Source organism: Delphinapterus leucas, chromosome 8 (genome assembly GCF_059928025.1).
Source record: "Delphinapterus leucas isolate spDelLeu-1000000601 "Yukka" chromosome 8, BTC_Dleu_Yukka2, whole genome shotgun sequence".
Lineage (NCBI taxonomy): Eukaryota > Metazoa > Chordata > Mammalia > Artiodactyla > Monodontidae > Delphinapterus > Delphinapterus leucas.
In genome coordinates, this window is record NC_143136.1 from 44,886,121 (window position 1) to 44,912,829 (window position 26,709).

At 38.2% G+C, this 26,709-nt stretch overlaps 1 protein-coding gene across 3 annotated transcripts; it reads left to right on the forward strand.

The window, feature by feature from the left end:
- The first annotated feature begins 48 nt into the window (after positions 1-48).
- Positions 49-25,017, forward strand: SLC40A1 (solute carrier family 40 member 1). 3 transcript variants are annotated; one of them, XM_022567238.2, is made up of 8 exons: positions 49-400; positions 891-958; positions 6,639-6,798; positions 9,027-9,142; positions 14,553-14,679; positions 20,967-21,209; positions 22,010-22,663; positions 23,821-25,017. In XM_022567238.2, the coding sequence occupies exons 1-8, from the start codon at positions 358-360 to the stop codon at positions 24,132-24,134; spliced, it is 1,725 nt and encodes a 574-aa protein (XP_022422946.1). In that variant the 5' UTR covers positions 49-357; the 3' UTR covers positions 24,135-25,017. The 3 variants fall into 3 exon arrangements, with proteins under 3 accessions (XP_022422946.1, XP_089772702.1, XP_089772703.1); XM_089916576.1 differs by lacking the exon at positions 6,639-6,798; XM_089916577.1 differs by lacking the exons at positions 6,639-6,798; positions 9,027-9,142.
- The last annotated feature ends 1,692 nt before the right edge of the window (positions 25,018-26,709 follow it).

The window sequence follows — 26,709 nt, forward strand, 5'->3', positions numbered from 1 at the left end:
CTCGTATAAGGGCCGGCCTGAGCCGGGCCTGCGGCGGCGGCGGCAGCACACACAGGGCACCCGACGCAGCTCGGCCGGCCTGTTGAGCCTTCCCACCCGCTTCCATAAGGCTTTGCCTTTCCAACTTCAGCTACAGTGTTGGCTAAGTTTGGAAGGAAGACCAAAAGAAGACCCCCGGGCCGTTTTCCTTTTGTTTTTTTTGTGTTTTTTTGGTATAGTCGTCGTCGGAGGCTTTTTGCACAGAGCTGTTGTGTTTTCAACGGTGCTCTCTTCAGTTCCTTGCACTCCTCTTAACAAGCACCTCAGCAGGAGCGGCAGCCGTAGCAGCAGAAGAGCAAGCGGGGGGCGCCTGGTGTCATGACCAGGGCAAGAGAGCAAAACCGCCTGGGAAGATGCTGTGGTGAGTGGACCGAACGCATGTGGTAGAAACAGGTTGCGCAGTGGAGACCGGCACCTCCACGCAGGTTTTGGAGGAATGTGGCTCAGCTGTTAACCAGTGTGATTAGTAGCTCGTTCGACTCATATTTTGTTGGGGGTTAAGGAAGAAAGGCATTTCAAGGTATGGGAAAAGGGGCGTGCACACAGGCAAGGATGGAGAAGTAGACTGGGTAGTTTGGATTATCTTGTCAAAAATAAAATGGAGTTAAAGAATGTTGAAACAAGAGCTTTTTTCACTGTATGTGAAGTTATGCAGTTATTGACCAAGAGGTCGTGCTGAATTTTTCATCGACCCATCAATTTCTAGATGACTTGATGAAATGTACATGGTTTGCCCCACAAAGTAGTTTTTAATAATTATGTCGAATAAGGACAAATGAGTAAGCATTCCAATCTCAGCTCACTCAGGTGACTAAATACGCTTTTTATCTGCCTACTGTGTGTCTTTGCAGGATCCTTAGCAAACTACCTGATCTCTGCAAAATTCCTTCTCTACCTTGGTCATTCTCTATCTACATGGGTAAGTGAAAATCTACAGTAATTCTTACAACATGCTTGCACAATTTCTTGTTGCCTCTCGTTTGGGCCAGTTGTATTAAGCCATCTTGCAGTTTTGTCATGCAGCTAAAGAAATAAATCAACCAAACATACATGCTCTAACAAAAAAGTTATTTTCACCAAAGATATTTTCCCATAGGTGTTAGTAAATTAATTTACTATTTACTATTTAATTTACTATTAATTATTGAGCTATCATACTTTATGTAGACTGGCAGCTATCCAAAAACAGGATTAACAAGGACAGGACTATTTGCATTGTTTGTAAATTGTATTTTGCATTACAAGGGTTAATAAATGGTAATATCTGCTACTAAGAATGGATGGATGTCTCATGGACCTTCTATTTTTTCACATTTTAAGATATTTCTCTGTTTTCTTCTTTTGTTAAAATTATAAGTTCCAGCCAACTGCGCTATGAAAATACAGTAGAATAGTGGAGTGACTGAGTTAGGCTAAAAATAGCATTCTAAGGTTAATTTAAATATAATTGACCCCAAGAACAAATATCTGAGTGGTGAAAATTCTGGTCTTTTAAAATGTTATCTGTAGCTAGATATGTGTGGGGCATCTCAGTCTATCTTAAAAACCATCATCCAACGAAAATCAGCAACTGACTCATAAGTCTCCCTCTGACTTCTTCCATGGTCTTGGAAGAGTCCCAGTGTTTCTGTGGGCCTGGATTCCTCCATCAACACTCCTCAACCCAAAAGAATAATCCCCAAGGGATGCTAGATGTGTATTTAATTAATGATGATTAGAATCTTTTAAATTAAACAATTGGTCTTACTGTTTAAAAGCAATAAACCTGTGTAAATTCTATTCATGCCTCATGTGTGATATTTAATTTAAAAGAACCGTAAGTAAGGGGAAAGAATTTTGAGAGTAAATTTTGTGAATGTTATTTTCTTTTTAAACTGGAAACTTCTTTTGGATCGTTCTTAAGACATGAATGCAAACTATTGTATGAGGAAACCTGTACCCATGCCCTTGGGAAATTATTAAGCTAAGTTATCAGCTCTTTAAGAAATAGCAGTTCAAAGATGGCTTTTTTAGAAAGGCCAGCTTCTTTCTCCCCAGAGGCTTAGACAGGGATGACTCTGCAAATACATGTAAACAATGTGGACTTGGCGTGAGTTTCATTTCCAATAACTGATGATTCTGAATAGAAATTGAGTGAAACTACCCTTAATTAATTTAAATCCAATTAAATTGTTCTTCCAATTTAATTCAGTAAGTATTAAGTATTTTAAAAAACCCAGTAAGTGATGGAGATAGTATCTGAAATTCTCACCTTGTGGTCTGGACCTATCTCTTAGGGGAAGAAGGTGCCTAACTTCCAAACACTGACTAAGTTTAAGGTTTATGCGACCTTTTGTTATTAGGTTGGCAGGTCAGATTTGCCAAAGGAGTGGAACTGTGGTTGCTCCAGGAGGATCTTTTTTGTCATGAATGGAAAACACAAGAAAAGTGACAGATGCTTACTCCAGTCTTACAGTAAATTGAGCAAAAGGAGTTCTTGTGGGAAACTTGGATTAAAACAAAACAAAACAAAACACAGCAATTGTAGTCGTGTAAGTTGTAGTGGATTTTCAGTTATTGTAGAGGAGTGTAAAAGAGGAATGCTCTCTAATTCAATCTTTTGAGTTTTGTCTCCTGTTTGACACTTTGCCTGATTTTATTACAACAAAAGATGTCTGCTTATTTATTATATATGTATATACATACATATGCATGCCTATCTATGCATTACCCTACTGACTCTGCCGATCCATGGTTTCCTATACACTTGAGTATAGAGGTGTTAGGGTAGAAGGTTATATTGCATTAGGTTTGTGTGAGGTTGAATACTTTTTATTTCTGACTTCATTTCTTTCTGCCAGTGGATCAATATATTTTACTCTATACTACTGGAATACAAAGTATGGTAAGAAGTGGATCCTGTCATCAAGGAGCTTATAATATAATTCAGGTTGGGCTTTAAAAAAATATATCTAATTACAAAAGAATAACTAACAGTGTAAGGCAGTGAAAAAGGGTGGCCAGTGCTGATATCTTATGCGTTATGCTATGGACTGTCTCCATTTATATGCCATATGTCTGCATGGTGCCAGATCTTACTTCCTTGGGTTTCTCTCATAGGTCTTTAACTACTTCATGCAAAATGCCACCTTCCTGCCCCACCCTACTGCATTTTTCCTCATAGCATTTATACCACCTGACCTATTCTAGATTTGTTTTCACTGGGTCTCTGTTCACTGGGATGCAAGCAGCATGAAAGCATGAATCTTGATTTTTGCGCACTGCTGAATCTCTAGTGCCTGCAGTATTGTTGAGTACATAGTAGCCTCTCAAAAAGTATTCAGTGCATTAATGACTGTGATCATTCATTCACAGACATTCATTTGGCCTTTGGCTCTCAGTGCACTGGAGGTAGATGAACATGTAAACAAATCTTCAAAGTATGATGAGAGCTTGTGGGTGGGCAGGAAATGGATGTTAGGAAGGAATGGCTGGGTGGGCCTGAGATTGCACTTAGTCAACCTTTACAGAGAGTTTACCTGATTCTTGGGCTTTGTGAGTGTAGAGTCTGTTACTTCTTAAAGCCTAAACACTTTGGAAATTGGGGCAAGTGGAGCAGTTTTTGTTTGTTTGTTTTTTAATTAATTTATTTTATTTTTGGCTGCACTGGGTCTTTGTTGCTGTGCACGGGCTTTCTCTAGTTGCGGCGAGGGGGGGCTACTCTTTGTAGCGATGCTCAGGCTTCTCATTGCAGTGGCTTCTCTTGTTGCAGAACACAGGCTCTAGGTGCGCAGGCTTCAGTAGTTGTGGCACGTGGACTCAGTAGTAGTGGCTTGTGGGAACACAGGCTTAGTTGCTCTGTGGCATGTGGGATCTTCCCGGACCAGGGCTCAAACCTCTGTCCCCTGCATTGGCAGTTGGATTCTTAACCACTGAGCCACCAGGGAAGTCCCAAGTGGAGCAGTTTTATTCCTGTCCATCAAGGAGGAGGCATGCCATACAGGCATAAGCAAGAGAGAAAACTTTCATTTCGTAGCACTTGTTTCAAGTCCTGCTTTAAAGCGAAAAAACAAAACAACAAAGAAAGAAAGAAGCACCTACTGTATAGCACAGGGAACTATATTCAATATCCTGTGATAAACCATAATGGAAAAGAATATGGAAAAGAGCACATAACTGTATCACTTTGCTGTACACCAGAAACTAACACAACATTGTAAATCAACTATACTTCAATAAAAATAAATTTTTTTCAAAAAGGAAGAAGCAATAGTAGTGGGATAATATTTCTTATTCTTTATGTTAAGAAAGAGGAAATTCACTCAGGGAGGCAACCTATCATTTGAGGCATTCATATGTTTTTGTCTTTTCAGAGGAATAGAGATTAGGATAAAGTACCTCCCCTCACCTCATGCTATTTTATTCTAATCAAATCTAAATTTGTTTCTCATGTTAAAGATTAAGAAAATAGCTTAATTTGTTATTCTTACTGACATTTTTTTTTTTTTTTTTTGCGGTACGTGGGCCTCTCACTGTTGTGGCCTCTCCCGTTGCGGAGCACAGGCTCCGGACGCGCAGGCTCAGCGGCCATGGCTCACGGGCCCAGCCGCTCCGCGGCACGTGGGATCTTCCCAGACCGGGGCACGAACCCTTGTCCCCTGCATTGGCAGGCGGACTGTCAACCACTGCGCCACCAGGGAAGCCCCAATTCTTATTGACATTTTTATCTTAATGTGTGAACTTGTCTTTTTGTTGGTTACAAATTGTATGTGTAAATATATTTTTAGTCATTTAGTACAAGGGTATTTGAAATGTAATTCCAACGTAAATGGAAAAGATTTCTATTTTCAAAGCAAACTTTAAAAAACTGTCCCAGAAATATGAATTATGGTACTGATTAAGCGTCAAACTTCTTGAACATTCATGGAGCAAATCTAACGTAGCAGAACAATATAGTTCATAGATAAGTCTTATTCTGTACTCATTTACAGCCGGGATCCACTGCATATCCACTCCTTTGTTGATTCCGCAGTTATTTGTTGTGTTTCTACTCTGGGCTGTGCACTGTGCTGAGGGTTGAGAGCGCAGAAGGTTCTAGAGCTCACATTCCAGACCATCGAGTGAGAATCAGTCTTTCAAGTATGGTATTTCCACTGGCTTCCAGTGTCTGTTTTAACGTTTACTTGGCCATGTTCACCCTATCCCTCAAGGCCCTAATCTTATGTTAATTTTAAATTGTGGTTCTAAACAATGTTCATAATCCTCTACACCAAAGTTTCTGTACCTTGGCACTATTGACATCTTGGGTTGGATAATTTTTTGTTGTGGGGGACTGTAGATGCCAGTAGTAAATCTATCCTCGCAGATGTGACAACCCAAAATAGCGCCAGACATTGCTTAGTGATCCCTAGAGGGTAAAATCACCCCCCACTTGAGAAATACTGGTGTACATGAAGTTTATTGTAAATGATTGCTACAGAATATGCGCATCAGTTTAACTTTGGATGCATGAGATTGTTGTCTTGCCTTTATTAAATGCTTAAAAGCATTTGCCATACTAGGATAATACTTTGCTCCTTATACATTAAATTTTTCAGGAGGATGTTAAGAGACATTGGAAAGAAATAGGAGTGTAGTACTTCTTCCAATCCATAAGGAGCCTAGCCTGGGAATTTAGTTTCCTGTAGTGATTTCTTAGGGATAGGTTATGATAGAACATTGTTGTCCTGTTTTAGGTTAACCTAACAAGTCAGGGATGGAGCCTAAAAGCTCATAGCAAGGTCCATTATAGATTTCTCACACATTAATTTGCCTGACTCATTTAAAAGCTTCTGTTATTCCACATTTTGCAGCAATGAATTCCAAAATTCCCTATATACTCTGGAGTGAAGAAATAGTTTTTTTTCCCCTTTCAAAACTCGTCTGTGTCGAAAATAACTACTGCGTCGAAAATAACTAAATAACTACTTACGTATTGATTTCTAACATCTTCATTCATATGGTGCCAGAATTTGCACATATTAACTTCATCTTTCTGATTGTTCTGCTGTTTTATGACTTTGAAATTTATTTATGAAAATAGAACATAGATTTTAGAATGTTAGAGATAAAAGAAACTTGAGAGGTCATATAGTCCATTCTTACCATTTTACAAATTGGGAAACTGGCTCTTTCTTGACATTCAAGGCATAACTGATATTTGTAAACTATACTTGTTTCATTCTGGTTCAATAGCAAACTCCTTTATGCCTTTCAAATCAGGATAGGTAAATCCCAGGCCTGGCTAGAAACCTGATACAAAAAGGAACAGGTTTTATCTCAAAAAAACCTCCTTGGGCTTGGAAACTGTATTTTTTTCTAGAATGATAGGGAGTACGTTTGTTTCATTAACATCATGCTTTTTTCGGGTTTACTTAGTATCTGGGCAAGAATATTTTCCATTGTGCCAGGACAAACAGTTTTAACACCTGACTACATTCAATCCATAGAGGAATTGTTGACTTTGAGAATCTTGTAATGTAGCTAGAAAGTGCCCTTTTGTTAAGGAAGCAACTTCTTGAGTATAATTGACTAGCAACGTACAACATTTTATCAGAACCTTTTATCTTCTCTTATTCAAGGGGGATCGGATGTGGCACTTTGCAGTGTCTGTGTTTCTGGTAGAGCTCTATGGAAACAGCCTTCTCTTGACTGCAGTCTACGGGCTGGTGGTGGCAGGGTCTGTTCTGGTCCTAGGAGCCATCATTGGTGATTGGGTGGATAAGAATGCCAGACTTAAAGGTGAGTGGTGTTATAAAAGCCTTTGTGTTTGTGGGACTAGTGCCTGAGCTAGAGAGAAACCTCTGTGACTAACCCACTTTGCGTCTGCAGCCGCCACCTGAGTGATGGGGTGCTCAGTGGCAGCACCTCTGCATGGAGGGTCCTGGGGCTCCTGCCCAAAGTTGGGATGCCAGGATACTGAGTTTATAGATTTTGTGGGGTATCTTTTTTGGCTGTTCGTAAATTACAAATGTTAATGATTAACACTGTGGCACTTTTCTGCGAACCATGTTAAACATTAAGAGTTTACCTAACTCTGGCATCCTTTAACCATGACTTGCACTGGAGTTCGTTTAATGTGACGTTCCTGGGACAGCTTTAACATCTATCCTCTGGGTTACTGTGTTTTATATAGGCAGGTATGTAGGGGAAGTGAAAACAATGGATTCAGAAAAGAATACCTGAGTCTGGATCACAGAGAGCTGAATTATACATTTTTGAAGAAAAAAGAAGTGATAATATATTAACATTTATTCTAGAGCATTAATACTGAAATCATTAAGTATTGTATAGGAAAGAGAGAAAGTGAATGAACAGTTTAATTATTCAGAATATAAGGGCAATTTGGATAATAATTCAGGGCAAAATTTTCCTTAGTTCCTCAGTTGATAATGCTAAGACCTGGCCATGTCTATCCTAGACACTGGGGAAAGACTGAGGTATCTGTTTCTTTCAGTGCAGGATAACTGCCCCCGGATAGAGAGCAACTGGATTATCAAATTCCAGGACTGGATGCTATTAGTAAAATGGCCAAGATGGACATTTTTCTATTTTGAGAATCGATAGACCAAAACACATATAGAAAAAGGTTTTGTATCCTGGAAAAACAATTTCTACTTCTTTACATCATTATACATAGGAACGTGGGAATGTTATACATAGAGACCTTTAACCTTATGACTGTTGAGCACTGAAATTGTAGTTTAGGATAGAATGTTGAGTTGGATGAAGAAGAGTGTGGTGGGATAGCAATCTTGCACTTATCCTATGTAATCAACTCACGTGACAACCTCCATGAAAATCTTCTTTGATGTCTCTAGGCTGAGTTAACCAGAGACACTTTTTTTTCCTGCACTCCCATGAAGCTTTGTTAATACCTCTGCTATTGCACTTATGCACTTATAATTATCCTTTCACATGTCTACCTTTCCTCTGGTCTGTGGGGTCCTGAAAGCCAAGAACCTCATTCAGTTGATATTTAATAGCCTTGTGCAATGAATGAATGAGTTATATGTTGGGATTTTATTTCAAATTAATTTCAGAAAGCAGTTTGTTTTGTCTCAAGGCTTTGATATAATGTTCCAAGCCAGAATGAGCTTTACTGTCCTTAAAGGCAAGAGCTGTAATTATACCTTACATATACAACCCTCTGTATTTTTCAAAGTGCTTTCAAAGTATTTTATTTGAGCATCAAAATGACCCCGTAAAGTAAGGAAGGCAGGTATGTATTATATCCTCGCCTTATAGACGCAGACATAAGAGATATTAAGTATTCTTCCCTAGATCATCTTCCCTCGTTAGTGGCAGAGAAAAGACTACAAGGTGTCCTTACCTGGTATCCTAACCTGTCCTTATGCCAGTCCTTTATCTACATGGGTGCCTCAGTCTCAGAAAGTTGGCATTTTCTGTGAGAAAAGGTGTAGTTTAGAATTTCATAACAATGCAAATAACTTTAGTAAAAGGAACACACTGCTGCTTTATTCTTGGCAATTTTTTATATGTCCTTCCTGTTTATCCATACGATCTTACCAAGTTCAGCCTGCCATCTAGGTTATGGATTCCATGACCTCTTACTTAACCTCCTCCATAACCTCCTACATGTTCTTATTTTTGCCTAAGCTACAAAGCCCCGAAAGGTGGATCTTTTTTATGTAGTTAATATAGTTCTGTTTATGACAGTAAACTTTAAAGTGAATAAACTGTGAAAATGAAAATGTGGTCATTATGAATGGCTTCAACTAACAGGAAAAATGAGGGGTAGTTCTTTATTCTGTCTGCAAGTTTTACTGGTCTGATGTGGTATGCTGGGCCCTACTGGAAATAGTTGAGGCAGAATTTACTTCAGGAATATTTTTATTTCTTGTAGTAATTTGCATATGCATTAATACAGTAGAACAGTGATGTATGGATAAAAACATCTCCTTTGAGATGTTTTGGTGTATGAACACTTTGTTTCTCTCTCTGTATAGTGGCCCAGACTTCACTGGTGATCCAGAATGTTTCGGTCATCCTGTGTGGAATCATCCTGATGATGGTTTTCTTACATAAAAAAGACCTTCTGACCATGTACCATGGATGGGTTCTTGTAAGTTCTCAACAAGATTCTTGATGGTAGAAAATTGAATGTCTGTTATTGGTAAAAGATGAAAACTCTTTAAGGGAGTGTCTTTTCACAAATAGGGCCTGTTAATTTTTTTTTTAATAACTGTATATTTACAAATTTAAAGATACCAGAAATACATGGACGTCAGAGAAAAAACCAGCATGGAAATTAGAACATATTCAGAATGGAAAGATAATTTTTAAAATTTAAACATAGCATGTCAAAACCAGTAGGATACTTCTTTTTTTTTTGTAATATTTGAAGATAATTTTATTAGTAGTATTACTAAAGAACAGTGATTATTTTCAGTCTGTAGTCAAAGTATTTCCTTCCCCTTTGTTGAATGATTATTGTGTGTAAGTTGTATTAGATGCATTTGAATGATAGAAAAATGATTCAAGTGTGGATCCTGTAGGGAGATTAGATGTGATACATAATAACTATGATACATGGTAGCATGATTAAGTGCCTTCGAGAAAAATGGAGTTCTGGGTTGGCCATTTAGGTGGGCCTTGAAAATAGGATGTTATTCTCCCAAGATTTCATTATGAAATATTTCAAACATTCAGCAAAGTTAGACGAATTCTCCACTGAACACCCATATACGTACCACTTAGTTTCTACTTCTGCCATTTTATTATACTTGCTTTATCATATATTTATCCATTGGCACATCCATCTTCCCATCAATCCCTCTTCGTTTTTAAAATTTATTTTTGGAATGATGGACTGGCATTCATAAAGGCATGAAAATAGGGGAAGCACAGTTTCTCTGAGTGATGGATGTATGCAACACACAGAGAAGGTTTGAAAAGTGTAGGAAGGAGAGTTTCTATTGTCAGACTGAACTTGGACTTTATATACATTATGAAAATAATATTGTGCTATAGACCAAGTTTCTCTATGAGAGTGTATGTTTGTTTTTGTAATATAAGAAATTATGAAAATAGTATTACATTTTTCATTTTTTAAATGCAATTTCTCAGAAACATGTTCATGTGTAAAATAGAGCATGGAATGCAGCGTAAAGACAATGTGCTGCACTTGATTTAAAACTGATATACAGAATTTGGTAATGCAGGGAACAGATTACATAATTGACTTAATGCAACTAGTATACATTTATAAGATGTTTAGATTTTTGCTTGGTTTGTTCTTTTTTTTTTTCTAACAGCAGGTTCTTATTAGTTATCCATTTTATACATATTAGTGTATACATGTCAATCCCAATCTCCCAATTCATCACACCACAACCACCAACCCCTGCCGCCACCGCTTTCCCTCCTTGGTGTCCACATTTGTTCTCTACATCTGTGTCTCAGTTTCCGCCCTGCAAACCGGTTCATCTGTACCATTTTCTAGGTTCCACATATCTGTATTAATATATGATATTTGTTTTTCTCTTTCTGACTTACTTCACTCTGTATGACAGTCTCTAGATTCATCCATGTCTCTACAAATGACCCAATTTCATTCCTTTTTATGGCTGAGTAATATTCCATTGTATATATGTACCACATCTTCTTTATCCATTCGTTTGTCGATGAACATTTAAGTTGCTTCCATGACCTGGCTATTGTAAATAGTGCTGCAATGCACTGTTTGATTTATGGTTTTCTCTGGGTATATGCCCAGTAGTGGGATTGCTGGGTCATATGGCAATTATGTTTTTAGTTTTCTAAGGAACCTCCGTACTGCTCTCCATAGTAGCTGTATCAATTTACATTCCCACCAACAGTGCAAGAGGGTTCGCTTTTCTCCACACCCTCTCCAGCATTTGTTGCTTGTAGATTTTCTGATGATGCCCATTCTAACTGGTGTGAGGTGATACCTCATTGTAGTTTTTTTTTTTTTTTTTTGGTACGTGGGGCTCTCACTGTTGTGGCCTCTCCCGTTGCGGAGCACAGGCTCCGGACGCACAGGCTCAGCGGCCATGGCTCACGGGCCCAGCCGCTCCGCGGCATGTGGGATCTTCCTGGACCGGGGCATGACCCCGTGTCCCCTGCATTGGCAGGCAGACTCTCAACCACTGCGCCACCAGGGAAGCCCCTCATTGTAGTTTTGATTTGCATTTCTCTAATAATTAGTGATGTTGAGCAGCTTTTCATGTGCTTCTTTGCCATCTGTATGTCTTCTTTGGAGAAATGTCTATTTAGGTGTTCTGCCCATTTTTGGATTGGGTTGTTTGTTTCTTTAATATTGAGCTGCATGAGCTGTTTATATATTTTGGAGATTAATCCTTTGTCCGTTGATTCGTTTGCAAATACTTTCTCCCATTCTGAGGGTTGTGTTTTTGCCTTGTTTGTAGTTTCCTTTGCTTTGCAAAAGCTTGTAAGTTTCATTAGGTCCCATTTGTTTATTTTTGTTTTTATTTTCATTACTCTGGGAGGTGGATCAAAAAAGATCTTGCTGTGATTTATGTCAAAGAGTGTTCTTCCTAAGTTTTCCTCTAAGACTTTTATAGTGTCTGGTCTTACATTTAGGTCTCTAATGCATTTTGAGTTTATTTTTGTGTATGGTGTTAGGGAGTGTTCTAATTTCATTCTTTTACATGTAGCTGTCCAGTTTTTCCAGCAACACTTATTGAAGAGACTATCTTTTCTTCATTGTATATCCTTGCCTCCTTTGTCATAGATTAGTTGACCATAGGTACGTGGGTTTATCTCTGGGCTTTCTATCTTGTTCCATTGATCTATATTTCTGTTTTTGTGCCAGTACCATATTGTCTTGATTACTGTAGCTTTGTAGTATAGTCTGAAGTCAGGGAATCTGATTCCTCCAGCTCTGTTTTTTTCCCTCAAGACCGCTTTGGCTATTTGGGGTCTTTAGTGTTTCCATACAAATTTTAAGATTTTTTTGTTATAGTTCTGTAAAAAATGCCACTGGTAATTTGATAGGGATTGCATTGAATCTGTAGATTGCTTTGGGTAGTGTAGTCATTTTCACAGTATTGATTCTTCCAATCCAAGAACATGGAATATCTCTCCATCTGTTGGTATCATCTTTAATTTCTTTCATCAGTGTCTTATAGGTTTCTGCATACAGGTCTTTTGTCTCCCTAGGTAGGTTTATTCCTAGGTATTTTATTCTTTTTGTTGCAATGGTAAATGGGAGTGTTTCCTTAATTTCCCTTTCAGATTTTTCATCATTAGTGTATAGGAATGCAAGAGATTTCTGTGCATTAATTTTGTATCCTGCAACTTTACCAAATTCATTGATTAGCTCTAGTAGTTTTCTGTTAGCATCTTTAGGATTCTCTGTGTATAGTATCATGTCATCTGCAAACAGTGACAGTTTTACTTCTTTTCCAATTTGTATTCCTTTTATTTCTTTTTCTTCTCTGATTGCTGTGACTACGACTTTCAAAACTATGTTGAATAATAGTGGTGAGGGTGGACATCCTTGTCTTTTTCCTGATCTTAGAGGAAATGCTTTCAGTTTTTCACCATTGAGAATGATGTTTGCTGTGGGTTTGTCGTATATGGCCTTTATTATGTTGAGGTAGGTTCCCTCTATGCCCACTTTCTGGAGAGTTTTTATCATAAATGGATGTTGAATTTTGTCAAAAGCTTTTTCTTCATCTATTGAGATGTTCATATGCTTTTTCTTCTTCAATATGTTAATATGTTGTATCACATTGATTGATTTGCATATATTTAAGAATCCTTGCATCCCTGGGATAAATCCTACTTGATCATGGTGTATGATCCTTTTAATGTGTTGTTGGATTCTGTTTGTTAGTATTTTGTTGAGGAGTTTTGAATCTATATTCATCAGTGATATTGGTCTGTAATTTTCTTTTTTTGTAGTATCTTTGTCTGGTTTTGGTATCAGGGTGATGGTGGCCTCAGAGAATGAGTTTGGGAGTGTTCCTTCTTCGGCAGTTTTTTGGAAGAGTTTGGGAAGGATAGGTGTTAGCTCGTCTCTAAATGTTTGATAGAATTCACCTGTCTGGTGAAGCCACCTGGTCCTGGATTTTGTTTGTTGGAAGATCTTTAAGCACAGTTTCAATTTCATTACTTGTGATTGGTCTGTTCATATTTTCTGTTTCTTCCTGGTTCAGTCTTGTAAGGTTATACCTTTCTAAGAATTAGGGCCTGTTAATTTTGATCTCTGTGTCTATTTTAATATCCCCTACTATTTTTGTCTTTTGGCCCTTAACAGGCTTTCATTAAGTATTGTTTGAATTTAAATTTCATTCTATTGGTTGTTTTCCTGTTTGTTTTGTTTTATTTTTTTATTTATTTTTGGCTGCATTGGGTCTTTGTTGCTGTGTGTGGGCTTTCTCTAGTTGCGGAGAGCGGGGGCTACTGTTTGTTGTGGTGCGCGGGCTTCTCATTGCGGTGGCTTCTCTTGTTGCAGAGTATAGGCTCTAGAGCGCAGGCTCAGTAGCTGTGGCACATGGGCTCAGTAGTTGTCGTTCATGGGCTCTAGAGCGCAGGCTCAGTAGTTGTGGCGCATGGGCTTAGTTGCTCTGCGGCATGTGGGATCTTTCCGGACCAGAGCTTGAACCCATGTCCCCTGCATTGGCAGGCAGTTTCTTAACCACTGAGCCACCAGGGAAGCCCCTTCCTGTTTGTTTTTTAATGGCAGTTCTAAGTTTGTTACATAAATCAGTTGCTAGTTTTAAGCTCAGTAGTATTAACCTGTAATTTTTTCACACCATTTAAGAAATGGTATATATATAGGTATATAAATCAGGCATGATGGTGTTCTTCTAATAATAAGTGGTATTTCTGTTTGAGGACATGGACTAGATAACTTCCCACACTCTGATTTCATGATAGCTTGATGGAAAAGAGGAGAGAGATGGGTGTAGTGGAAAGCAGTGAATTTGATGTTCCTATTTAATCTGCTTAGGTATATCTGGATTGATATTGTAGAGTTTCACAGCCAGGTAGGACAAGAAATCTTCTAGTCTATTGCCTTCATTTTGTTGATGAAAAAAGTAAGACAAAGTGATGTTAGCTGATTGCCCATTGTCATGCAACTGGAAAGTGTCAGAACTCTGATTTAAATTCAAGTCTTCTCACTTCCCCGTCACTGTTTTTTCCAAAGGACATATTTGTGGGGAAAATTAAAAACCACCCCTATGTTAACACTTTATGATAACTATGTGACATAAATGTGCATATGACTATTAAAATTTTTTGTATTATGCGTACCACAGATGATACAGATTAGAAAGACATTATGCCCTTTAACTTGACCACTGGTGTTTATTGTTTCATGCGTACAAAGTAGAATGATTTCTTATGATTTTATGAAATGAAATTAAAATAGAAATTTTATTATTATGTTACCAAAGACCATTTTAAACTATATTGTACAGTGAGGTAGGTACAGTATGGTAAAACTGACATTTTAATAATTTTTTCCTGTAATTCCTTAGACTTCATGCTATATCCTGATCATCACTATTGCAAATATTGCAAACCTGGCCAGTACTGCTACTGCAATCACAATCCAAAGGGATTGGATTGTTGTTGTTGCAGGAGACGACAGAAGCAAACTAGCAGGTAATTTGCTTTTCTCTTTCTACCGAATGGGTTTTATCAGGATTCCCTTTAAATCAGTGGTAGTAAATGAAGCTTAAGCCTTTTTCTCCGAGTATTTCTTAAGAATAATAAATTGAAGTCATAGTCTTTTTCTTACAGCATTATCTGTCTCAGTGCAAAGATGTACCTCACTGTTATGAAGCTAATTTATAGGATAGTGACCTTCTCTTTTATTCTATGCAAACCTGGCAAATAGGAGAACATTTCTTTTGAGCTCTTTCTTTCAAATTCTGTTAACTGTTTCTAAATGTTTTCTTAATACTTAGAACAGTGAAAATCTGACTTGTGATTTTAACAGTCATACTGTGGATATTATTACCAGTACTTACTGGTTATACTATGGATATTGTGTTTATCCAAACAAATGGAAACAACTTAATTCTAGGAGAGACTCTAGAAGTTAATTCCTTCAACTTTAAAGCCATAATTGGTAACTTTTGTTACATTATGTATGGTGTTATGTAACTGCTATTATGAATACTAAAGAAATACAGGATAGAACATGGGTTCTTACAAAGCTTGCATCTTAGTTGTCCCTTGGAAACATATACAAGAGGAGCAAAGAAAGTCTGAAGAGTGCTTACAAAGCAACACGTTCATTACCTCAAGATTACTTGGGCTCAGAATGACCTACCTCACTCGATATTCCCCACCTGCCCCCCAATACAGCACCCAGACACAACTTGGATTGAAATTACACAGAGTAAAGGAGGAAGGCTACACCTATCTACCGATCAGGTCAGCTGAGTCAACTCTGCTGGTCATTGAGATAATGGGTATCACAAACACATTTCCCAACCATCCTGACTGACAAGGAAACCATTCCTGATGACTTCAGTGGCTTATCAGGACACAGAGGCAAGATTGAGTACGGGGGTCAGCAAGCAACTTTGACTAGACACGTGGTTTCCAAAAAAAAAAGAAAGGTAGAAAGGAGGTTGAGAGAAAGGGTACAAAATCTGTGGAAGGTCTAAATGAAGAAAATGAAGGATTTGCTTAAAAGTAGTCACTTTGTGGTAGCAGTAATAATACTGCTCCAGATAGAAATACCACAGTGATTTTAGAGGATGGTGAGTGTGGAAGATGAATTTATTAACACATGTGAGTCTGGATTGCAGGAAATTCTCTCTGGAGCTAAAGTAGTGATTCTCACTGATTTTTCTTCCTGTGATCATTTACTAATAGGAAATAATTCCATCTCTCTTTTTTGTCACGTGGAATTAAAAGATAAGACTTTGTCCTTTTTTTTTTTTGGTGTTTTTTCCCTGTTATTTATGTTCTCTTTTAGTGTGCAATTTTACAGATGTAATACATGTCCATGTTTTAAAATTCGAAGGGCACAAAAAAGATATATTTTGAAAACAGATCACATATATATCTGTTGAAATGTATTTGGGGGAAAAGTGGCTTTTAAGATGATTTTCTTTCTCACATAACTTTCTGGGATCTTTCTGACTACAAAGTGATATTCCAGAAAAATAACAAAAATATGACTGGCCATTTCTCAGCTGTCCTTTATTTGAGGAATTATTACAGAGTGGAAAAATGAAGGCTAACCAGTCTATTTTCTAACCTTCTGGAGTTTCTCAAATTTAAGAAAGGAAGTAAGCTGCCTGTTGAACTCTTGTCCACTGCGAATTAGCTTAGGAAGCGGTGCTGTTTCAAATCCAGCCCCTAGAACGGGTCAGTAGCCTAATGAAGGAAAACCTCCATGTTGTTTTTCCTCAGGTTTTGACCTCCATGTTTGTTTTAAAATTAATTAAAAACCATGCTTCAAAACAGGAAACAGAAACTTCTTCCATCCCGAGGGTCAGCAAGGCTCTAACCATGGGTTTTTGGTACCATTCCTGCTAGAAGGCAGAGTTACAGAACAGAAAAAAAGGAGGAGGGTAAAGGAAAAGTAGAAGAGAAATTTTTGAGGTTGCCAGCAAAGACTGTTAGAAACCAAGCAGGAGATGGGGCAGGGCTGGCTGAACCGGTGTGCGTGTGTGTGTGTGCGTGTGTGTGTGTGTGTGTGTGTGTGTGTGTGTGTGTGTGATGGGGGAGGGGTGTGCCCATAAAGAGGGAAGGTTGTGAGCTGGATGCTAATTGCCCCCATTTCCTCATCCCAATGTTTCTTGATTTCAGAGTAGTTTTTAAAATTGGAAGTTGTATCACCGAGGGTAAAAAACAAGAGAAATTTTCCCTGGAAGGTTGAAAAGTTTTATAACTCCAGTGGCATCAGGTCAAAATATAGCTGTTACCATCTAATTTAAACAGCTCCAGGAAAGATGCTCGTTTCCTACATGAATACTGTTAATTAATCTGTTAACTAATTTGTCTAGGTACTTGATTTAGTGTTTTATTAAAACATTCTTTGGAGCCATGACCCTTAACCTGTCAAACCTTTCTGAAACTCATTTCCTTTGCCTGAGTTTTTATTCCATCTGTTGTTTTATTTTCTTTTTCATTTCCTTTGTTAATCACTTTTTATTAATAGCTTCTGAGGTTTTTCTTGTCCACCATTCTAATGAAACATCTACTGGTTGGCTTGATCAAGTACGAAAGATAACTTTCTTATTTGAACTCTATTGACTGAAAATTGATTTCATATTTGAGGTAGACAAACCTGCTAGCTACTATTTGCTCAGCAAATCTGTTTTTTATTATTATTCTGTGAGATGTAACATACCTTTTATAATAGTAAGTAGTTACTGAATGTCATGCTCTGTGCCACAGCTGTAGCTGAAAACAGTTAAATTGGAATTAAATGAGCACAGATTTGTGTGTTTGTGTAAGAATAAATACAAACCTGCAAAAAGAATATGTTTGCACATTCAGAGGACCAATTCTTCTCTAGCCTGTTAACAGTAAAATGATTCTTTTTCAAAATTATTATTTCATTCATTCTGCTTCAGAAAAATAAAATCTGTTTTCTGACACTACATTACATCTAAACATTATTAGCTTCCTGAGATAGAAATTTCTAAATTCTAAATAAAAGATAGAAATTTGTGGCATTAGGAAGGTTCATGAGCACTTGAAAATGGAGGTAGTGAAAGATTAACAAATCATTTTAACTAAATTTTGTTTTTGTTCTGGGGCCTTCAGATCCAAGAGTATATTTTCATTAGTACTTGATTTTTGGATTCAGATTATTGAGTTATTTGGATCAATTCTACACTTCCCTGTTAGGAACTTATTAGTAGGGGCAGATGGAAGTTAATGAGGCCATGGCAAAAAATGGCTGTGTGTAAGATCAATGAAAACCGCCTTTGCCTCTCAAGCGAAAGGTGAAATATGTCAAAGTTCTCCTGTTATCATATAAGCATTCTGCACACATAGGACTAATTGGAAGGCAGTTGAGGACCAGGAAGAACTAGAGAGAGAATAATGGCAGTTTTCTATTAATGTACTTATTAGTCACATACTGCTTTTCCCTTAAAGCGCCCCACATGATTGATGAGAACTTGTCTCAATAATTTTCACTCTACTCCGTGAGATAGAGAATGAGAAAGTAGGTTATTTTCTTGACTTCCTCTCCTTTATTCATCTTGTCCTCTACTCTGACTCAGCTACATTCCCATGGTCATACCCTAGACCTTGGTATCACCACTAAACCCTCCCTTTTCATAATCTCAATCTCCAGCATCCAAGACTTGAGCTATACCTCCTGTCTTTCCAGCTCACTCCTCCTGGTACCCCAGCCATGCTCCAACCTGATTGGCACCTACAAGCCATTAATTCCACTACCTTTTTACTGCTCATGACCTTTCTTGTCTCTCCTCCTTACCCAGCTTAAATTCCAAGATCAGTTGTTCCACCCATATGAATGCCTCCTAGTGTATACCCTCAGCTCACTTGGCCTCCTCTCCTTTTGTCACTTTCCTTTCATAAGACCTTGCTTAAATCCAGCTCTCCACAGTAGCACATGGCTGGTAAAAAACGTACAACTTTGCTCTCTCTTAAAGCTCATGACCATTGGGTTCAAGTTGGCCCTCTCATGCTGCCAGATGATCATACTATTTTCTTTGGTCCCTTCTTTCTCCCACTTTCCTAAAGGACTATTTCTCACTTTCTCCTTTCTCCTCATACATTCAGTACCTCCTCTCCCATCCTCACTTTCACTGATGACCTTGCTTTGTATTCTACTGAGAAAATGGAAAAATGAGGAGAGAACTTCCGTGTGCTCCCACCTTCACATCACTCTTCCTACTTGTACCTGAGACCGTTTACGTGACCTACACTGTTGAATTGCTTGCGTTCCTAAGAACAGCTCTGCCACTTGTGCAGTAGATTCAGATTCCATCCCTTCTCATCTACTGTATCATTTGCATCAGCATATAAACATGCTATAACTTTTCTCATCTTAAAAATCCCTGTCTTTACCCCTCTGTCACCCCATTTCTTTGTCCTTCTTTTGAACAAAACTTAACAAAAAGAAATATCTGTGCTCACTCTTTCCAAATTCTTTGCTTGGTCAGGGCCTTGCTTTCCATAATGCCAGGGGGGCAGCATTCACACTGTGAATCCAGGGGGTGCCACTCACTTAAAATATAATAGAAATGGTGTCCCCTGGAGTTGGCACCAATCTCTTAAACCAACTTCAATCAGGCATTTGCCCTTACTGCTCCACCAGAACTATTCTTTTTGAGGTCCTCAGTACCTTCCGTGTGACCTATCTAGAGCTGATTGTCAGTGCTCATCTTCGTTGACTTACCAGCGTCACTTGCCAGTTGATTATTCCCCTCTCTTTGAAACACTCTTACCTCTTGGCTTCTAGGACACCCTGCTCTCTTGTTTTTTCTCCTCTTTTGCTGATTCCTCCTCATCTTCCTGACCTCTGAACATTGGCATGCCCAGGACTCAGTCCTCAGACCTTGTCTCTTCTCATCTACCCTCACTCCCCTGGTGATCTCATCCAGTGTCATTGCTTCAAAACTCAAGCTGCCGATGACTCCCAAATCTGGCACATGCTTCTTCCCTAGACCCCAGACCTGTACGACTAACTGTCTGCTTGACGGGGCCTCTAGAGATGTATCAACGTCTCTAGAACCAGATGCTTATTCTTTTGTCCAAAACCTGATTCTTCTGAAGTCTTGTCTTTCTCAGTAAGTGGAAACTCTGTCCTTCCAATAGTTGCTCAGGGTAAAAACTTTAATACTTCTCTTTCTGTCACATAGCATACCTAATCTGTTTTCAAGGCTTCTTGATTCTACTTTAAAGTACATCCAGTATCTACTTCTCCACTTCCATTGCTACTGTCCTGCTCCATGCCACGTCATCTCCCGCCTGTCTCCCTGCCTCTGTGCTTGTCTACACACACCCCCCCACACACTTACTTTACACTGTTTTCTCATCACAGCAGCCAAAATAAACCTTTAAAAATATGTCCTGTGATACCACCTCTCTGTACCTTAACTTCCAAAGGCTTCCTGAGTCATTCAGTGTAGAAACTGAAGTTTGAGTAATAGACTAAGACCTTACATGATTGGGCCAATCTTCTCTCCTCTCTGACCGCCTCTCTTCCTATCCTCTCCCTCCCTCACTCTGCTCCAGCCCTACTGGCCTCCTCGCTGTTCCTCTGGGCAAACTCCTCCTGCCCCAGGACTTTTGCACTTCCCTTGGTCTGGAATTGTCTTTTCCCTGATATCCGGATGACTCACTCTTTTGCCTCCTGCTGCTTCACGCCTCTGCTGTGATGCTCTCTTTTTTTTCAGTGAGTTCTTCCCTGACCTTGCCATATATAAAACTGAAATTTCCCCCTTCCCCTGAGCACTCTCTATGCCCTTTTTTTTCTGCTGTATTTTTCACTACAGTATTTCATGAACATCTGACATGCTCTATATTTACATGCTTGTTGATTTATTATTTTTGTTTTCCCTTGGGAGTGTAAACTTCATGAAGACAGGGAAGGATATTCTTCGTTTTTTGTTATGGTGCCGGAATGGTGCCTAGCTCATAATAGGCATTTAATAAATGCTTTTTGAAATAAATGAATGTAGAGTTACTATCGAATTCATTTCTTAAAAGCTGATGTCAGGCTCATTTATATAATCCCAGGGGAATCACGATTTTTGAGGCAAATTTAATATGACTTGATCCAAACAACAAATGATTTTCTAACAAAATGGTTTGCTTGCAGAATGCTTTTAGAAGTTTACATCTTAGGAGTCTACACTCTTAGTTTATGAGTTGTATTATGTAAGTGGGCAGTCTGTCTTTGATAGAATTGCATACTTATCTGCCCCTTTCGCCTACCTCTGTAGATATGAATGCTACAATACGAAGGATTGACCAGTTAACCAACATCTTGGCCCCCATGGCTGTAGGCCAGATTATGACATTTGGCTCCCCAGTCATTGGCTGTGGTTTCATTTCGGGATGGAATTTGGTATCCATGTGTGTGGAGTACTTTCTCCTCTGGAAAGTTTATCAGAAAACCCCTGCTCTAGCTGTGAAAGCTGCTCCTAAAGAGGAAACTGAGTTGAAACAGCTGAATGTATACAAAGGTAAACTCAACAAAATGTTTAATCCCTTTATTCTTATTTTCAGACCTTAAATGTTGGTTAAGGCCGAAATAATTTTGAATTTATATCAGGTTTAGTTGCCACTGAAGGCCTGCATGAGGTTAAATATATCAATGTGGTAGTAAGTCAGAACCCAGGCTCTTGAGGGTCCGAGGAGCAACTCTGGGTTGAACCTCAAGGAGTTGGAATGGGACCCCTGACCCTTTTCCTTAACAGGAACAGCAAACACAGAGGGGCAATTCATTCAGGGAGGGCTGGGCAAAATTGAGCCATAGGAATGGGAAGAACAGTGGGAGAAAGAGAACAAGAGAATTCCTAGGAGTCTATAAAGAAGGGAGTTAACACGCCATTTGTAAGACAGTGGAAGGGAGTGAGGACATGAGGTGGGCATTTTTCAAGAAGAGAAGAGGAAGTTGGTCTTCTGAACAAATGTAACCTTAAAAGGGTCCCAGAAAATAAGATTCTGTGTTTCCCCAGACAATTATTATATGTTATCTGATCTGTTTTCCTGCTGTTTACTTTGGTGGGATTATAATTTCTGAGAGAGAGGGGAAGAGAGGAGGGGAGAAGTATCAATAGTATTTTGTTTCTTTAACATAAATACTTGTAGATTGTTCCTCAGCTGGAATTCTTAGATGAGTAAAAGAAAATACATTTTATATTGTAGTATCCAAGGGTGATACCCTCCATGGGTGAGGGAGAGGGGAGAAGAAAAAATACTAAGATAGTTGGCTTTTTCCCCCATGTCCCCTCCCTCAAATAATAATGTCTTTTATTAACAGAAACTGAGCCAAAATCCCTGGAGGGAACTCATCTAATGGGTGAGAAAGACCCTGACATCCATGAACTTGAACATGAGCAAGAGCTAAGTTGTGCCTCCCAGATGGCTGAGCCCTTCCGCACCTTCCGAGATGGATGGGTCTCCTATTACAATCAGCCGGTGTTTCTGGCGGGCATGGGTCTTGCTTTCCTCTATATGACTGTCCTGGGCTTTGATTGCATCACTACAGGGTACGCCTACACTCAGGGGCTGAGCGGGTCCATCCTCAGTATTTTGATGGGAGCGTCAGCCGTAACTGGAATAATGGGAACTGTGGCTTTTACATGGCTACGTCACAAATGTGGCCTGGTTCAGACTGGTCTGATCTCAGGATTTGCACAGCTTTCCTGTTTGATCTTGTGTGTGATCTCCGTGTTCATGCCTGGAAGCCCCTTGGACTTGTCTGTTTCTCCTTTTGAAGATATCCGTTCTAGGTTCATTCAAACAGAACCACTTTCAATTACACCTACAAAAATATCTGAAATCATCTCTACAACTGATATGCACATGTCAAACGGATCTGATCCTGCTAATATTGTCCCAGAGATGAGTCCTAAATCTGTGCCTATAATCTCTGTCAGTCTGCTGTTTGCAGGCGTCATTGCTGCTAGAATCGGTAAGAAATCTCTTTTTGTATATTAATGAACTAAAGTGTCTTTTTGCAGTGTGGTTTCAGATAATTCAGCAGTAAGTGGTCTAAAATATTCCCTGAATGTTAATTTAAGCAAGATCCACTATTTATCCTTATGTATAATCCAGTCACTTATTATGAAATTTTTATTTTATAGTTTAAAAAATCTATATTTGTGTGTGTGTGTGTGTATGTATGTATACCTTCTTAAAACATGGTTAGGCCTTGAAAATTTTTACTAAATGGATATCTTACTCTTTTAATGTAGTTTACTTAATTTTTCAAAAGATATTATCAATAATAATTATACTTTTAGTAATTTAGAGTCTTTATATTGCTATAACTTTACCAAAAGGACTGTAATTTAACAAATATGTCAATGGGACAAGGTAAAAAAAAGGGGTTGGGGTTTAAATTAAAAAACAAATAAGACAGTAGTTAGGGAAAAAAAAATCCTTCAAAGGTCTCCTCTAGCTGACATTTGTTTATTGTGTACTTTGCCAAACAAATGGATTTTATAGCTCTGGAAGGAAACATAATGTAAAGACCTCTTACAAAGTAAAATTTAAGGAATCATTAATAGAGTACTGATGAATTATCTCTGCCTGAAATCGTTCTTGAAATGAAACCATATTTCTCCTGTGATACAAAGCAGTTCATTAATTTATCAAAGACATTAATATTTAAGCAAGACAGCTTTATTGTAGGGGCTTTAGAACCCAAACAGTAAATGTATTAATGGTTTAAAGTTTCCTTACACTTCAACGATAACAATATATTAGGTCTACTCATTTTAAACTTTAAAAATACTAGTAATTTTAATAGGATTTATTATGTCTCTGATTTCAGAGTTTTGCTTTCATAGTATGAATAATCACAGAAAAACAGAATTAAGAAGTTTGTAGATTAGACTTATTTTTGTCTTGTGGCTGTAAAAACAATTTCTTGAAACAATTTAACTCAGTGTTTATTAATGAAAAATAATTCTCTAAGGCTAGGCTATGATAAATATACATATGGTGACTTGAAGGTAATAGGGTTAAGTATGTATTTTGCACATGTCAACAGATTTTTAATCTGTAAATCTGAAATGTACAGCTATAAGTTAAAATTAAGTCTCTAAAAACTATCTTTTATTATAGGTCTTTGGTCCTTTGATTTAACTGTGACACAGTTGCTGCAAGAAAATGTAGTCGAATCTGAGAGAGGCATTATAAATGGTGTACAGAACTCCATGAACTATCTTCTTGATCTTCTGCATTTCATCATGGTCATCCTGGCTCCAAATCCTGAAGCTTTTGGCTTGCTCGTATTGATTTCAGTCTCCTTTGTGGCAATGGGCCACATCATGTATTTCCGATTTGCCCAGAAAAGTCTGGGCTCCCAACTTTTTGTCTGTGGTCATAGTGATAAAGAAGTTACAGATGCAAATCAAACTAATACATCGGATGTGTAAGACAGCTTAACTGTTGCTATCCCTGTTACTAGGTTATGTAGAGCACATGTGCCTATTTTGTACTTCAGAATTCCAATAAATGGCTCGGTGTCTCTCTCTGGTTTTACCACAGCTATACCTTGAGGGCTAAAAGCTAGTTAGGAAACTTGAGCCAGCAGAAATGAGCTGGTTAATTTCCCTTATATTTAAGGGTGGAAAAAAAATAGAGAAAGAAAAACTGTTTAAATATGGAGACTAAAATAGTAACACTGATTTTCCCTATTTCTCATGAGTAGGTAAAATTTTATATAAAAGAGTGATTAGTCATGTGAATTAAGTTATTCTTTGGCAGATTTTTATTATCTGTCCTAGAATTCAGGTATGTCAGTTTTCCCTAACACTCTTGTTCAAGTCTAGCTAATTTACTTTTTAAAAAAATCTTATTCTCAGTTATATTATAAAAACAAATTCTCTTCCAAGGTTGAAGATTAAAATTTGATAACCAGTATTATCCTTATTGATCCGATTGATGTTAAGGGATTTACCTCTATGTGGAAAAATGAAATACTTAACTAGAAGTCTCTAATAGGGTTTATGGTTTAACTTTAGAGACCACCTTTGTATTTTTCTTATCAGCTAGGGCAAAATATTGTATTAAGCATATGTAACACTTCATAAAATGGCTATTGTGTAAGCTGAAGATAGAAGCAAAGCTGTAGAGTAGATTTATAACACAGTGAATGCATGAGGACTTCAAACACGCCAGTGGTTCGGCCATAGAAACTAGAAGTTAAAAGTCACACGAAGGGCAAGTTCTGGATTTAACTCACGTTGCTATCCTTAATGATCTCTGTCGTGGAATATGAGGGAATTAGCCTTCAGCCTGGCAAGTTAAATGTAGAAAGCAAGCCCAAACTTGGAAAGGTTTTGTTTTATAAATCATTTGATTTACTTTTAACATGCTTGGTAGAGCATTTTTACTTTTACTGTTTTGTACCCAGGAGTTATTTTTACCTAGTTGTAGAGCAAGACTGTTCATAAATGTATCCCTTTCAAACATCTTTGAGAAAAATGGAGGAAAAAAACCCCTTTTGTATATATATTTTACAAGTAAAAACTGTTTTACAAGTCATTTTGCAACATGCCAGTACCAGTGGGGTACTTTGCCTTAACTGTTCATGCACTTTCATGGAGACTGCAATATGTTGCTCTGAGCACTTTCTTTATCCTTGAGGTTTAATCTTTTTCTCCTTTCTATAGTATGACATAATGATTTGCTATGTTGTAAAATCTTTGTAAAATATTTCTGTATAAAAACATTTTAAAAAATCTTGATTTCTTTTTCCTTAATTGCATTCCCCATTTGTTTAATATTGCTTTTGTTACAGAACATCTGTTTTGGGTAACGTCTGTTTCTCTCTAAAGGCCTACAGTTTCATAATAATTCACAGTTTTAGATTTGTCTCCCTGCTTATATGTCTAGTTTATGGTGGCTTGGATAAAAGTATAGTAAACACGAGGCCCAGGACTCATTCTTTGACTTTGAAGAAGTCACTTTAAGCTCTCTTGAGTTGTTTTCTCTTCTGTAAATTGGAGATGATATTATAAAACCAACCCTACCTACCTCCCAACTTCCCTGATTGAGTCAAGTGAGATAATTCTTGTAGAAGCACTTTGTGGGCTATAAGACAAAGTTGTAGTATTACTAGAAGTTGGATCTAACTAATGACAGGGAGTTAAAGATAGGTTCCTCATGATCGGCCAGAAAGAGTAGAGCCACATTCTGTGTTCAGCAAATGTTTGCTGAACACTTGATCTGTGTCCCAAACTGATTGGTCTTGGGGATGCAGATTTGACTCAAACACGGTTGATCAGAGGCTCGTTTTCTTTACCCCCAAATGTGAGAGCTTGAGAACTTGTGGCATCACCCTGTAGCTACTTAACTGCTGCTGACTTTTGAGCAGACAGTAGGTGCCTCTGTTAGGTCTGGCTGCTGTCCTGAACAGGTCATCCGCTTCCTCCCACAGGGGTCGAGCTAGGGTTGGAGATCTGCCCTGAGTGTTTGCAGCTATAATTGAAGGCCTGTGACCTTGTAAAATGAGTAGAACCATCTTAGCAAAGGAAGGTCTCAGCTCTTAATGTGGATGTTTTGCCAAACTGGGGGGCTACTGAGAGAGGCCCTGTGTGGAAGGAAGGAAAGAAAATGGAGTTAGTTAATAGAAATTTTTACAGGCGCTCCCCTTATCTTTGCAAAGTGCGGTTCAGAGCAGGAGGAGGAGGGAGATGGGGGGAAAATCACTGCTGGACTGGACAGCCTTTGCTGTGTACTGCCCCAGGGCATCGTAGGGCTGGGTAGATGATGTGCGTCTGTCTGGGTGTGTTTCTAAATGGGGAAACAAACTCAAATACCTACAGGGTCAATAGGTAAAACAAATGAGTGAAGTGAATAGATGTAGGAAAACAGTCTTTCATTTAATGTGTAATTGCATTTCACAAAAGTATCACTTATTTTTTCCCACTTAAAAACAAATTATTACATTTTTTCGTGTTCTTCTCTATTCCTGTGCAGGTTTCTTGTGGTTATTAAAGTTGACTC

Bases quoted from the DNA above. Each gene is read 5' to 3' on its own strand.
- SLC40A1 (XM_022567238.2), top strand. From the start codon at position 358: ATGACCAGGGCAAGAGAGCAAAACCGCCTGGGAAGATGCTGTG. The intron at 959-6,638 runs GTAAGTGAAAAT...CTCTTATTCAAG, and splicing joins GTCATTCTCTATCTACATGG to GGGGATCGGATGTGGCACTT. The intron at 21,210-22,009 runs GTAAACTCAACA...TTTTATTAACAG, and splicing joins ACAGCTGAATGTATACAAAG to AAACTGAGCCAAAATCCCTG.